Source organism: Manis pentadactyla, chromosome X (assembly GCF_030020395.1).
Source record: "Manis pentadactyla isolate mManPen7 chromosome X, mManPen7.hap1, whole genome shotgun sequence".
NCBI lineage: Eukaryota > Metazoa > Chordata > Mammalia > Pholidota > Manidae > Manis > Manis pentadactyla.
In genome coordinates, this window is record NC_080038.1 from 61,803,618 (window position 1) to 61,818,112 (window position 14,495).

Sequence of the window (14,495 nt, forward strand, 5' to 3'; positions counted from 1 at the left end):
AGAATTGTGCAACCATCATCCAAATTAATTTTAGAGTCATAAAAAGAGGCTCAATATTCATAACCAGTCATTCCCCATTTCCCTCTAATCTTCCCTTCAACCTCTAGTAACCGTTAATTCATTTTCTGTCTCAGATTGGACTACTCTGGACATTTCAAACAAATGGAATCATATAATATGTGGGGTTTTTTTCTTTTTCATTTAGCATAGTATTTTCAATGTTTATCCATGTTGTAGCATGAATCAGCATTTTGTTTTTTTTTTATGTTTAAAGAATATTCCATTGTATGGATTCTACATTTTGTTTATCCATTCATCAGTGGATTTGGTTGATTCTACTTTTTGGCTATTATGTCTAATGCTGCTATAAATATATGTGTACATGTTTTTGTGTGGATGTTTGTTTTCTCTTGAGTGTATACATAGGAGTGAAATTTCTGGGTCATACGGTAACTCTAAGTTTAACTTTTTGAGGGGCTGCCAGATTGTTTTCCAAAGTGATTGCACCATTTTACAATCCTGCAAGGAATGTAGGAGTGTTCCAATTTTTCCACATCCTCACCAACACTTGTTAATATCTGTTTTTTTTATTATGTCCATCCTAATGAATGAAATGGTATTTCAATTTTGGTTTTGATTTGCATTTCCCTAAAGACTGATATTGGGCGTCTTTTTTATGTGCTTTTTGGCTAATTATGTATCTCCTTTGGAGAAATACCTATGCAAATCTTTTGCCTCTTTTTTTTTTTTTTTTTTATAATAATTATTTTTTATTGAAGGATAGTTGACACACACTATTACATTACATGAGTTTCAAGTGTACAACACAGTGGTAGAACATTTATATACATAATTCTAGGTTCCAGCTATCACCCTACCAAGCTGTTACAATATCTTGACTATATTCCTTATGCTATACATTACATCCCGGTTACTTATTTATTTTACCATTGGAAGTCTGTCCTTTTTTTTTTTTTTTTTGTGAGGGCATCTCTCATATTTATTGATCAAATGGTTGTTAACGACAATAAAATTCTGTATAGGGGAGTCAATGCTCAATGCACAATCATTATTCCACCCCAAGCCTAATTTTTGTCAGTCTCCAATCTTCTGAGGCATAACAAACAAGTTTTTACATGTAGAACAAATTCTTACATAATGAATAAGTTACATAGTGAACAGTACAAGGGCAGTCATCACAGAAACTTTCGGTTTTGCTCATGCATTATGAACTATAAACAGTCAGTTCAAATATGAATACTCATTTGATTTTTATACTTGATTTATATGTGGATACCACATTTCTCTCTTTATTATTATTATTTTTAATAAAATGCTGAAGTGGTAGGTAGATACAAGATAAAGGTAGAAAACATAGTTTAGTGTTGTAAGAGAGCACATGTAGATGATCAGGTGTGTGCCTGTAGACTATGTGTTAATCCAAGCTAGACCAGGGCAATAAAACATCCACGTATGCAGAAGATTTCTCTCAGAACGGGGGGGTGAGGTTCTAAGCCTCACCTCTGTTGATCCCCAATTTCTCACCTGATGGCCCCCCTGCGACTGTGCCTGTCTTAGGTTGTTCCTCCCTTGAGGAATCTTACCCGTCTCTGGCTAACCAGTCATCTTCCGGGGCCATACAGGGAAATGTGAAGTTGGTAAGTGAGAGAGAAGCCTTATTGTTTGAAAAAGTTAGCTTTTTACTTCTTTGCATATTTATGCCCTGTGGCTTCTATGCCCAGCATTTGTCTTGAGGTATCTTTACCACTTGGAAGAATTATGATACTCGGTAAATTTGATATGAGGCACGAATTCTATTTAAGGGTTGTAATTAGGAAGGAAGAAGAAAAGCTATAGAAGTAGCAGGCGGAAGAAAACATGGGAAGATTGATTATTTCTTTGATATATCTTCTTGTAGAGTAACTTCAGCATGTATAGGTTTTAAGCTACTACTTAAATTGCACACACACATTAACATAATAGGAGTATAGTTACATAACCAAAGCATATCTGTAATTACCAGCCATCTGCAGTGAAACCAAGAAAACCAGTTAGGCACCTTAGGCATTTGTGAAAACTTATCTATGATATGGTGGATATTGTCCAAATGAACTTGAACAGTCTGAGAGAAATCAGACAAATTAAAACAACCCATTCCTGGGGACTCTTCACATGCCATATGTTCTTTTAACAATAAATAGTTTGTAGTTGTAAGACTTTGGAGCGCTACAATTTGCACTTCTCCAAATTCTTGGTTGAGTTCCAACAGTATAGATCCAGTCCAATTTTGTTGTTTTACTGTATGCACAGGCCAGCTTAGATATCTCCTTCCTCATTCCCATGGCAAGTCCAGGAACTGGTGGGATGAGTGCATCTACAGCTGTAGCAGTGCGTGGATCTTTGTTGGGGTTTTTCGATGATCATCTTCTGGCATGAGTCTTCCAGAGAGTGCAGATGTTGGAAGTTCTTTTTCATATCGTATCTTAGTTCATTTTCGGGGTAGCCCATTTAGGCTTTGATCCTCTGTGTAAACACAAACAGACCCTTTGCCTACACTTTTATATGCCCTTTATACCCTTGTGTAGAACTCGTTGGAGGTTACCACACAGGAACTGCCCTTTTTTTTTTTTTTTTTTTTTTTGCTATCACTAATCTACACTTACATGGCGAATATTATGTTTACTAGGCTCTCCCCTATACCAGCTCTCCCCTATAAACCCCTTTACAGTCACTGTCCATCAGCATAGCAAAATGTTGTAGAATCACTACTTGCCTTCTCTGTGTTGTACAGCCCTCCCTTTTCTCCTACCCCCCCATGCATGTTAATCTTAATACCCCCCTATTTCTGCCCCCCTTATCCCTCCCTACCCACCCATCCTCCCCAGTCCCTTTCCCTTTGGTACCTGTTAGTCCATTCTTGAGTTCTGTGATTCTGCTGCTGTTTTGTTCCTTCAGTTTTTCCTTTGTTCTTATATTCCACAGATAAGTGAAATCATTTGGTATTTCTCTTTCTCCGCTTGGCTTGTTTCACTGAGCATAATACCCTCCAGCTCCATCCATGTTGCTGCAAATGATTGGATTTGCCCTTTTCTTATAGCTGAGTAGTATTCCATTGTGTATATGTACCACATCTTCTTTATCCATTCATCTATTGATGGACATTTAGGTTGCTTCCAATTCTTGGCTATTGTAAATAGTGCTGCAATAAACATAGGGGTGCATCTGTCTTTCTCAAACTTGATTGCTGCATTCTTAGGGTAAATTCCTAGGAGTGGAATTCCTGGGTCAAATGGTAAGTCTGTTTTGAGCATTTTGATGTACCTCCATACTGCTTTCCACAATGGTTGAACAAGTTTACATTCCCACCAGCAGTGTAGGAGGGTTCCCCTTTCTCCACAGCCTCGCCAACATTTGTTGTTCTCTGTCTTTTGGATGGCAGCCATCCTTACTGGTGTGAGGTGACACCTCATTGTAGTTTTAATTTGCATTTCTCTGATAATTAGCGATGTGGAGCATCTTTTCATGTGTCTGTTGGCCATCTGTATTTCTTTTTTGGAGAACTGTCTGTTCAGTTCCTCTGCCCATTTTTTAATTGGGTTATTTGTTTTTTGTTTGTTGAGGCGTGAGAGCTCCTTATATATTCTGGACGTCAAGCCTTTATCGGATGTGTCATTTTCAAATATATTCTCCCATACTGTAGGGATCCTTCTTGTTCTATTGATGGTGTCTTTTGCTGTACAGAAGCTTTTCAGCTTAATATAGTCCCACTTACTCATTTTTGCTGTTGTTTTCCTTGCCCGGGGAGATATGTTCAAGAAGAGGTCACTCATGTTTATGTCTAAGAGGTTTTCGCCTATGTTTTCTTCCAAGAGTTTAATGGTTTCATGGCTTACATTCAGGTCTTTGATCCATTTTGAGTTTACTTTTGTATATGGGGTTAGACAATGGTCCAGTTTCATTCTCCTACATGTAGCTGTCCAGTTTTGCCAGCACCACCTGTTGAAGAGACTGTCATTTCGCCATTGTATGTCCATGGCTCCTTTATCAAATATTAATTGACCATATATGTCTGGGTTAATGTCTGGATTCTCTAGTCTGTTCCATTGGTCTGTGGCTCTGTTCTTGTGCCAGTACCAAATTGTCTTGATTACTATGGCTTTATAGTAGAGCTTGAAGTTGGGGAGTGAGATCCCCCCTACTTTATTCTTCTTTCTCAGGATTGCTTTGGCTATTCGGGGTCTTTGGTGTTTCCATATGAATTTTTGAATTGTTTGTTCCAGTTCATTGAAGAATGTTGCTGGTAGTTTCATAGGGATTGCATCAAATCTGTATATTGCTTTGGGCAGGATGGCCATTTTAACGATATTAATTCTTCCTAGCCACGAGCATGGGATGAGTTTCCATCTGTTAGTGTCCCCTTTAATTTCTCTTAAGAGTGACTTGTAGTTTTCAGAGTATAAGTCTTTCACTTCTTTGGTTAGGTTTATTCCTAGGTATTTTATTTTTTTTGATGAAATTGTGAATGGAGTTGTTTTCCTGATTTCTCTTCCTTTTGGTTCATTGTTAGTATATAGGAAAGCCACAGATTTCTGTGTGTTGATTTTGTATCCTGCAACTTTGCTGTATTCCGATATCAGTTCTAGTAGTTTTGGGGTGGAGTCTTTGGGGTTTTTTATGTACAGTATCATGTCATCTGCAAATAGTGACAGTTTAACTTCTTCTTTACCAATCTGGATTCCTTGTATTTCTTTATTTTGTCTGATTGCCGTGGCTAGGACCTCCAGTACTATGTTAAATAACAGTGGGGAGAGTGGGCATCCCTGTCTAGTTCCCGATCTCAGCGGAAATGCTTTCAGCTTGCTATTCAATATAATGTTGGCTGTGGGTTTTTCATAGATGGCCTTTATTATGTTGAGGTACTTGCCCTCTATTCCCATTTTGCTGAGAGTTTTTATCATGAATGGATGTTGACTTTGTCAAATGCTTTTTCAGCATCTATGGAGATGATCATGTGGTTTTTGTCTTTCTTTTTGTTGATGTGGTGGATGATGTTGATGGACTTTCGAATGTTGTACCATCCTTGCATCCCTGGGATGAATCCCACTTGGTCATGGTGTATGATCCTTTTGATGTATTTTTGAATTCGGTTTGCTAATATTTTGTTGAGTATTTTTGCATCTACGTTCATCAGGGATATTGGTCTGTAGTTTTCTTTTTTGGTGGGGTCTTTGCCTGGTTTTGGTATTAGGGTGATGTTAGCTTCATAGAATGAGTTTGGGAGTATCCCCTCCTCCTCTATTTTTTGGAAAACTTTAAGGAGAATGGGTATTATGTCTTCCCTGTATGTCTGATAAAATTCCGAGGTAAATCCATCTGGCCCGGGGGTTTTGTTCTTTGGTAGTTTTTTGATTACCTCTTCAATTTCGTTGCTGGTAATTGGTCTGTTTAGATTTTCTGTTTCTTCCTGGGTCAATCTTGGAAGGTTATATTTTTCTAGGAAGTTGTCCATTTCTCCTAGGTTTCCCAGCTTGTTAGCATATAGGTTTTCATAGTATTCTCCAATAATTCTTTGCATTTCCGTGGGGTCCGTCGTGATTTTTCCTTTCTCGTTTCTGATACTGTTGATTTGTGTTGACTCTCTTTTCTTCTTAATAAGTCTGGCTAGAGGCTTATCTATTTTGTTTATTTTCTCGAAGAACCAGCTCTTGGTTTCATTGATTTTTGCTATTGTTTTATTCTTCTCAATTTTATTTATTTCTTCTCTGATCTTTATTATGTCCCTCCTTCTGCTGACCTTAGGCCTCATCTGTTCTTCTTTTTCCAATTTCGATAATTGTGACATTAGACCATTCATTTGGGATTGCTCTTCCTTTTTTAAATATGCTTGGATTGCTATATACTTTCCTCTTAAGACTGCTTTTGCTGTGTCCCACAGAAGTTGGGGCTTAGTGTTGTTGTTGTCATTTGTTTCCATATATTGCTGGATCTCCATTTTGATTTGGTCATTGATCCATTGATTATTTAGGAGCGTGTTGTTAAGCCTCCATGTGTTTGTGAGCCTCTTTGCTTTCTTTGTACAGTTTATTTCTAGTTTTATGCCTTTGTGGTCTGAAAAGTTGGTTGGTAGGATTTCAATCTTTTGGAATTTTCTGAGGCTCTTTTTGTGGCCTAGTATGTGGTCTATTCTGGAGAATGTTCCATGTGCACTTGAGAAGAATGTATATCCCGCTGCTTTTGGATGTAGAGTTCTATAGATGTCTATTAGGTCCATCTGCTCTACTGTGTTGTTCAGTGCTTCCGTGTCCTTACTTATTTTCTGCCCATTGGATCTATCCTTTGGGGTGAGTGGTGTGTTGAAGTCTCCTAGAATGAATGCATTGCAGTCTATATCCCCCTTTAGTTCTGTTAGTATTTGTTTCACATATGCTGGTGCTCCTGTGTTGGGTGCATATATATTTAGAATGGTTATATCCTCTTGTTTGACTGAGCCCTTTATCATTATGTAGTGTCCTTCTTTATCTCTTGTTACTTTCTTTGTTTTGAAGTCTATTTTGTCTGATATTAGTACTGCAACCCCTGCTTTCTTCTCACTGTTGTTTGCTTGAAATATGTTTTTCCATCCCTTGACTTTTAGTCTGTACATGTCTTTGGGTTTGAGGTGAGTTTCTTGTAAGCAGCATATAGATGGGTCTTGCTTTTTTATCCATTCTGTTACTCTGTGTCTTTTGATTGGTGCATTCAGTCCATTAACATTTAGGGTGACTATTGAAAGATATGTACTTATTGCCATTGCAGGCTTTAAATTCGTGGTTACCAAAGGTTCAAGGTTAGCCTCTTTAGTATCTTACTGCCTAACTTAGCTCGCTTATTGAGCTGTTATATACACTGTCTGGAGATTCTTTTCTTCTCTCCCTTCTTGTTCCTCCTCCTCGATTCTTCATATGTTGGGTGTTTTGTGCTGTGCTCTTTCTAGGAGTGCTCCCATCTAGAGCAGTCCCTGTAAGATGTTCTGTAGAGGTGGTTTGTGGAAAGCAAATTCCCTCAGCTTTTGTTTGTCTGGGAATTGTTTAATCCCACCGTCATATTTGAATGATAGTCGTGCTGCATACAGTTTCCTTGGTTCAAGGCCCTTCTGTTTCATTGTATTAAATATATCATGCCATTCTCTTCTGGCCTTTAGGGTTTCTGTTGAGAAATCTGACGTTAGCCTGATGGGTTTCCCTTTATAGGTGACCTTTTTCTCTCTAGCTGCCTTTAACACTCTTTCCTTGTCCTTGATCTTTGCCATTTTAATTATTATGTGTCTTGGTGTTGCCCTTCTTGGATCCTTTCTGTTGGGGGTTCTGTGTATTTCCGTGGTCTGTTTGATTACTTCCTCCCCCAGTGTGGGGAAGTTTTCAGCAATTATTTCTTCTAAGATACTTTCCATCTCTTTGCCTCTCTCTTCTTCTTCTGGGACCCCTATAATACGGATATTGCTCCTTTTAGATTGGTCACACAGTTCTCTTAATATTGTTTCATTCCTGGAGATCCTTTTGTCTCTCTCTATGTCAGCTTCTATGCGTTCCTGTTCTCTGATTTCAATTCCATCAATGGCCTCTTGCATTCTATCCATTCTGCTTATAAACCCTTCCAGAGTTTGTTTCATTTCTGTGATCTCCTTTCTGGCATCTGTGATCTCCCTCCGGACTTCATCCCATTTCTCTTGCGTATTTCTCTGCATCTCTGTCAGCATGTTTATGATTCTTATTTTGAATTCTTTGTCAGGAAGACTGGTTAGGTCTGTCTCCTTCTCTGGTGTTGTCTCTGTGATCTTTGTCTGCCTGTAGCTTTGCCTTTTCATGGTGATAGGAATAGTCTGCAGAACTGGGACGAGTGACTGCTGGAAGGACTTCCTTTCTTGTTGGTTTGTGGCCCTCCTCTCCTGGGAGAACAGCGGCCTCTAGTGGCTTGTGCTGCGCAGCTGCGCGCAGACAGGGTTTCTGCTTCCTGCCCTGCTGCTATGGAGTTAATCTCCGCTGTTGCTGTGGGCGTGGCCTGGCTCGGGCAGCTACTCCAAAATGGTGGAGTCGCGTTGGAGCAGGAGCTGCTGGGAGGCTATTTATCTCCGTAAGGGGCCTCCCTGCTCCCTGCAGCCCAGGGGTTAGGGTGCCCAGAGATCCCGGATTCCCTACCTCTGGATTAAGTGACCCGCCCTGCCCCTTTAAGACTTCCAAAAAGCACCCGCCAAAACAAAACAACGACCACAAAAGAAAACAAGAAAAAAAATTTTTTTAATTAAAAAAAAAAATTTTTTTAATTAAAAAAAAAAAAAGTGGTCGTTCGTTTTTCTTTATTCTCCAGTGCCAGCCTCAGGCCTCTGCTCACCGGTCTTTCTGCCCTGTTTCCCTAATATTGGGGTCCCTGTCCCTTTAAGACTTCCAAAAAGCGCTCGCCAAAACAAAGCAGCAAAAAAGCAAAAAAAAAAAAAAATGGTCGCGCGCTTTTCTTATGTCCTCTGTCGCCCAGCCTCCAGTGCCTGCTCACTGTTCTTGCTGCCCTGTTTTCCCAGTATCGAGGGCCCTGCACTCTGGCCCGGATGGCTGGGGCTGGGTGTTCGGCAGCCCTGGGCTCCTTCTCCCTCCCGCTCTGCCTGCTCTTCTCCCGCCGGGAGCTGGGGGGAGGGGCGCTCGGCTCCCGCGGGGCTGGGGCTTGTATCTTACCCCCTTCGCGAGGCGCTGGGTTCTCTCAGGTGTGGATGTGGTCTGGATATTGTCCTGTGTCTTCTGGTCTTTATTCTAGGAAGGGTTGTCTTTGTTATATTTTCATAGATATATGTTGTTTTGGGAGGAGATTTCCGCTGCTCTACTCACGCCGCCATCTTCCGGGAATCCTCTCTGCCTCTTTTTTAATTGAGTTTTTTTTATTGTTCAGTTGTAAGTTCTTTATGTAGTCTGAATATGAGTTCCATATATATATATATATATAACTTGTAAATATTGTCTCCAATTCTGTGGGTTGTTTTTTACATGTTCTTGATGGTGTCCTTTGTAGGATGAAAGGTTTTAATTTTGATAATGTCCAATTTATATATTTTTCTTTTGCTGTTTTTGGTGTCATTTCTAAGAAACTATTGCCTGATCCAAGTTTACAAGGATTTACTTCAACTTTCTTTTAAGGGTCTTATAATTTTAGCTCATACTTTGAAGTTTGTGATCCATTTTGAGTTAATGTTCCTCTGTGATATAAAGAAAGGGCACAACTTCATTCTTTTGCATATTATTGAGCAGTTGTCCTAGCACTCTTTGTTAAAAACTGTTATTTCCCCCATTGAATTGAATTGTCCTGTCACCCTTGTGAAAAATCAATTGATTGTAAATGTTAAGTTTATTTCTGGACTCTCAATTCTAATCCATTGATCTATATATGTCTGTCCTTAAGCCAGTACCACTCTGTCTTGATTATTGTGTAGCTTTATAGTATGTTTTGAAATCAGGAAGTGTGTATCCTCTCACTTTGTTCCTTTTCAAGATTATTTTGGCTATTCTGTGCCCCTTGAATTTCCATATGAGTTTTAAAATCATCCTGTCTATTTCTGCAAAAATTCCGGCTGGGATTTTGATTTTGATTATGTTGAATCTGTAGATGAATTTGGGAAGTATTGCCACCTTAACAGTATTAAGTCTTCCAGTCTATGGCCATGGAATGTCATTCCATTTATTTAGGTCTTCTTTACATTCTTTCAATAATGTTCTATAGTTATTGTTATAAAAGTTTTATACTTATTTTGTCAAATTTATTCCTAAGAATTTTTAAAACTTTTTGTCAGACTTATTGTGAGATACCATGTAACATTATGTAAGTTTAAGGTGTACAAGATTATATACATATAAATGTACACATATGTTTTTCAAAATGATTACCAAAGTAAGGTTAGTTAACATATCCATCGCCTCACATAGGTACCATTTTTTTGGTGTGTGTGATGAGAACATTTAAGACTTACTTTCTTATCCACTTTCAAATATATAATACAGTATTATTAATTATAGTCACCGTGCTGTACATTAGAACCCCAGAACTTATTTGTCTCATAACTGGAAGTGTGTACCCTTTACCACCTTCACCCATCTTCCTCCCACCCTTGGAAACCACCAATCTATTCTCTGTTTCTATGAGTTCGGGTTTTTTTGGATTCCACATATAAGTGAAACCATACAGAATTTGTCATTCTCTGTCTGACTTATTTTTCTTAGCATAATTCCTTCCGGGTTCATTCATCTTATCACAAAGGCAGGATTTCCTCCTTTTTATGGCTGAATAATATTATATTCTGTGTGTGTGTATGTGTGTGTCATTTTCTTTATCCATTCATCCATTGAAGGACATTTAGGTTGTTTTCCTGTCTTGGCTATTGTAAATAATACTTCTATGAATAAGCTGGGAATGCAGGTATTTCCTTGAGATGGTGATATCACTTCCTTTGGAGATATATTCACAGCAGGATTGGTGGGTCATAGGGTAGTTGTATTTTTAGTTTCTTGACGAACCTCCATGTATTTTTTTATAGTGGTTATACTAATGAACATTCCCACCAGTAGTGTACCAGAGTTCCTTTTCCCCATCAGCACTTGTTATGTCTTGTCTTTTTGATATCAGCCATTCTAACTGGTTTGATATGAGATCTCATTATGGTTTGGCTTTTCATTTCCTGATGGTTAGTGATGTCAAACACCTTTTCATGTACCTATTGGCGATTTGTACATCTTCCTTGGAGAAATATTTGTTAGGTCCTTTGCCCATTTTTTAATCAGATTATTGTTTTTATTTTTGGTGCTATTGTAAATGGGATTTTTAAAATTTCACTTCCAGTTGTTCTTTACAATTATAGATACACAACGTTTTTATACTGATTTTAAAATTATTATTTAGGTAGTTTATTAGCTCTAGTTGGTTGTGTGTGTTTGTGTGTATGTGTGTGTTTATGGGTGTATTCCTTAGGATTATTTTTATATATTGTCAGATCAACTACAGGTAGAGATAGGTTTTCTTCTTCCTTTCCAATCTGGACACCTTTTATTTATTATTGACCAATGGTATAGCTATAACTTCGAATACAATATTGAATAAAAGTGGTGAGAGCAGACAACTTTGGCTTGTTCAAGGTTTCACCATTTAGTATGAATTTCACTCTGGGTCTTTCTTAGGGTCCCTATATCCAGTTAGGAAGTTTCTTTCCATCACTAATTTGCTGAGTGTATTTATCATGAAAAAGTACTGAATTTTTCAACATGTTCTTTATGTCTTTTGAAATATTCATGCTTTCCCTTCATTCTTTTTATATGGTACATATCATTAATTGATAATCTAATGTTAAACCTTGCATTCCTGAGATGAATCCCACTTGGTCATGATGTATCCATCAGCTATTGGTTTATAACTTTCCTTTCTAATGATATCTATGTCTGGTTTTGGGATAGAGTAATTCTGACTTCATAGAATAAGTAGGCAAGTGTTCCTTGTTCTTCTGTATCATGGAAGAATTTGTGAAAGATAGAGGCTAATTGTTCTTTAAATGTTTATTAGAATTCAGCAGTGAAACTGAATCTGGTCTTTGTACATTGTTTTTGATTACTAATTTACTTTCCTTACTTGTTACAGTTCTATTCATATTTTCAATTTCTTTTTCATTCAGTTATGGTAGTCTCTCTCATTCTAGGGATTTGGCCATTTTAGCAAAGTTACCTAATTTGTATACATACACTTGTTCATGGTATTCCTTTGTAATCCTTTTTATATCTGTAAAAGTCAATACATTTCTATTTCGAGTTTTTTGAGGAAACTCCATACCATTTGACCCAGGAATTCTACTTCTAGGAATTTACCCTAAGAATGCAGCACTCCAGTTTGAAAAACACAGATGCACCCCTATGTTTATCGCTGCACTCTTCACAGTAGCCAAAATATGGAAGCAACCTAAATGTCCATCAGTAGATGAATGGATAAAGAAGATCTGGTACGTATACACAATGGAATATTACTCAGCTATAAGAAAAAAACAGATCCTACCATTTGCAACAACATGGATGGAGCTAGAGGGTATTATGCTCAGTTAAATAAGCCAGGCGGAGAACGACAAATACCAAATGATTTCACTCATATGTGGAGTATAAGAACAAAGGAAAACTGAAGGAACAAAACAGCAGCAGAATCACAGAACCCAAGAAGGGACTAATAGTTACCAAAGGCAAAGGGACTAGGGAGGATGGGTGGGAAGGGAGGGACAAGGGTAGGGGAAAAGAAAGGAGGAATAGTATAGTGGGGGGGGCACGGGGAGGGCTGTGCAACATAGAGAAGACAAGTAGTGATATTACAGCATCTTACTACACTGATGGACAGTGACTGTGAAGGGGTATGTGGGGGGGACTTAGGGAAGGGGGGCACCTAGTAATCATAATGTTCTTCATGTAATTGTAGATTAATGATACCAAAATTAAAATAAAACAAGAATGCACCACTGACCTAAGAGGAAATTAATGGATACAAATTAAGCTATACAATACTATCATTCACTGAGAAACTCAATCTAAATAAAACAAATCTTCAAGTGTTAAAAAAAAAGGCAATATATAGTCGAAGGTAATGTGTGCTCTTTCATTCCTGATTTTAGTAACTTCAGTCTTTATTTTTTCCTTCATCAGCTTAGTTAAAGATTTGTCAATTTTTCTCATTTTGTTACCATTAATCTACAATTACATGAAGAACATTAAGTTTACTAGGCACTCCCCTACCCCAAGTCCCCCCCCCACAAACCCCATTACACTCACTGTCCATCAGCATAGTAAGATGTTGTAGAATCACAGCTTGTCTTCTCTGTGTTGCACAGCCCTCCCCTTTCCCCTACCCTCCAGATTATACACGCGAATCATAATACCCCCTTTCTTCTTCCCCGCCCTTATCCCTCCCTACCCTCCCATTCTCCCCAGTCTCTTTCCCTTTGGTAACTGTTAGTCCATTCTTGGGTTCTGTGATTCTGCTGCTGTTTTGTTGCTTCCTTTGTTTTTCCTATGTTCTTATACTCCACAGATGAGTGAAATCATTTGGTATTTGTCTTTCTCTGCTTGGCATATTTCACTGAGCATAATACCCTCTAGCTCCATCCATGTTGTTGCTAATGGTAGGATCTGCTTTCTTCTTATGGCTGAATAATAGACCATTGTGTATATGTAACACATCTTCTTTATCCATTCATCTATCGATGGACACTTAGGTTGCTTCCATTTCTTGGCTATTGTAAATAGTGCTGCAATAAACATAGGGGTGCATCTGTCTTTTTCAAATTGGAGTGCTGCATTCTTAGGGTAAATTCCTAGAAGTGGATTTCCTGGGTCAAATGGTATTTCTATTTTGAGCTTTTTGAGGAACCTCCATACTGCTTTCCACAATGGTTGAACTAATTTACATTTCCACCAGCAGTGTAGGAGCGTTCCCTTTCTCCACAACCTCGCCAACATTTGTTGTTGTTTGTCTTTTGGATGGTAGCCATCCTTACTGGTGTGAGGTGATTTCTCATTGTGGTTTTAATGTGCATTTCTCTGATAACTAGCGATTTGGAACATCTTTTCATGTGCCTGTTGGCCATCTGAATTCCTTCTTTGGAGAACTGTCTGTTCAGCTCCTCTGCCCATTTTATAATTGGATTATTTGCTTTTTGATTGTTGAGGAGCATGAGCTCTTTAAATATTTTCGATGTCAAGCCTTTATTGGATCTGTCATTTACAAATATATTCTCCCATACTGTAGGGTACCTTTTCGTTCTATTGATGGTGACCTTTACTGTACAGAAGCTTTGCAGCTTGATATAGTCCCACTTGTTCATTTTTGCTTTTGTTTTCCTTGCCCGGGGAGATATGTTCATGAAGATGTCGCTAATGTTTATGTCCAAGAGATTTTTGCCTATGTTTTCTTCTAAGAGTTTTATGGTTTCATGACTTACATTCAGGTCTTTGATCCATTTCATATTTACTTTTGTGTATGGGGTTAGGCAGTGATCCAGTTTCATTCTCTTACATGTAGCTATCCAGTTTTGCCAGCAACATCTTTTGAAGAGACTGTCATTTCCCCATTGTATGTCCATGGCTCCTTTATTGTATATTAATTGACCATATATGTTTGGGTTAATGTCTGGAGTCTCTAATCTGTTCCACTGGTCTGTGGCTCTGTTCTTGTGCCAGTACCAACTTGTCTTGATTACTATGGCTTTGTAGTAGAGTTTGAAGTTGGGGAGTGAGATCCCCACCACTTTATTCTTCTTTCTCAGGATTGCTATGGCTATTTGGGGTCTTTGGTGTTTCCATATGAATTTTTGAACTATTTGTTCCAGTTCGTTGAAGAATGTTTTGGGAATTTGTTAGGGATTGCATCGAATCTTTATATTGCTTTGGGCAGGATGGCCATTTTGATAATATTAATAATTCCTAGCCAAGAGCATGGGATGAGTTTCCATTTGTTAGTGT

At 38.3% G+C, this 14,495-nt stretch overlaps 1 protein-coding gene across 13 annotated transcripts in view; it reads left to right on the plus strand.

Moving 5' to 3' along the window:
* Positions 1 to 14,495, plus strand: part of EDA (ectodysplasin A) — a 642,485-nt gene that overhangs the window by 157,874 nt on the left and 470,116 nt on the right. Inside the window, exon 2 of one of the 13 annotated variants that reach the window (XM_057495644.1) lies at positions 135 to 678. The exons of the other annotated variants lie outside the window; for them this stretch is intronic. Within the exon in view, the coding sequence (XP_057351627.1) occupies positions 135 to 176 (42 nt within the window). The 3' untranslated portion in view covers positions 177 to 678. Of the gene's footprint in view, positions 1 to 134; positions 679 to 14,495 lie in introns of those variants that run through there. 13 annotated transcript variants of the gene reach the window in all.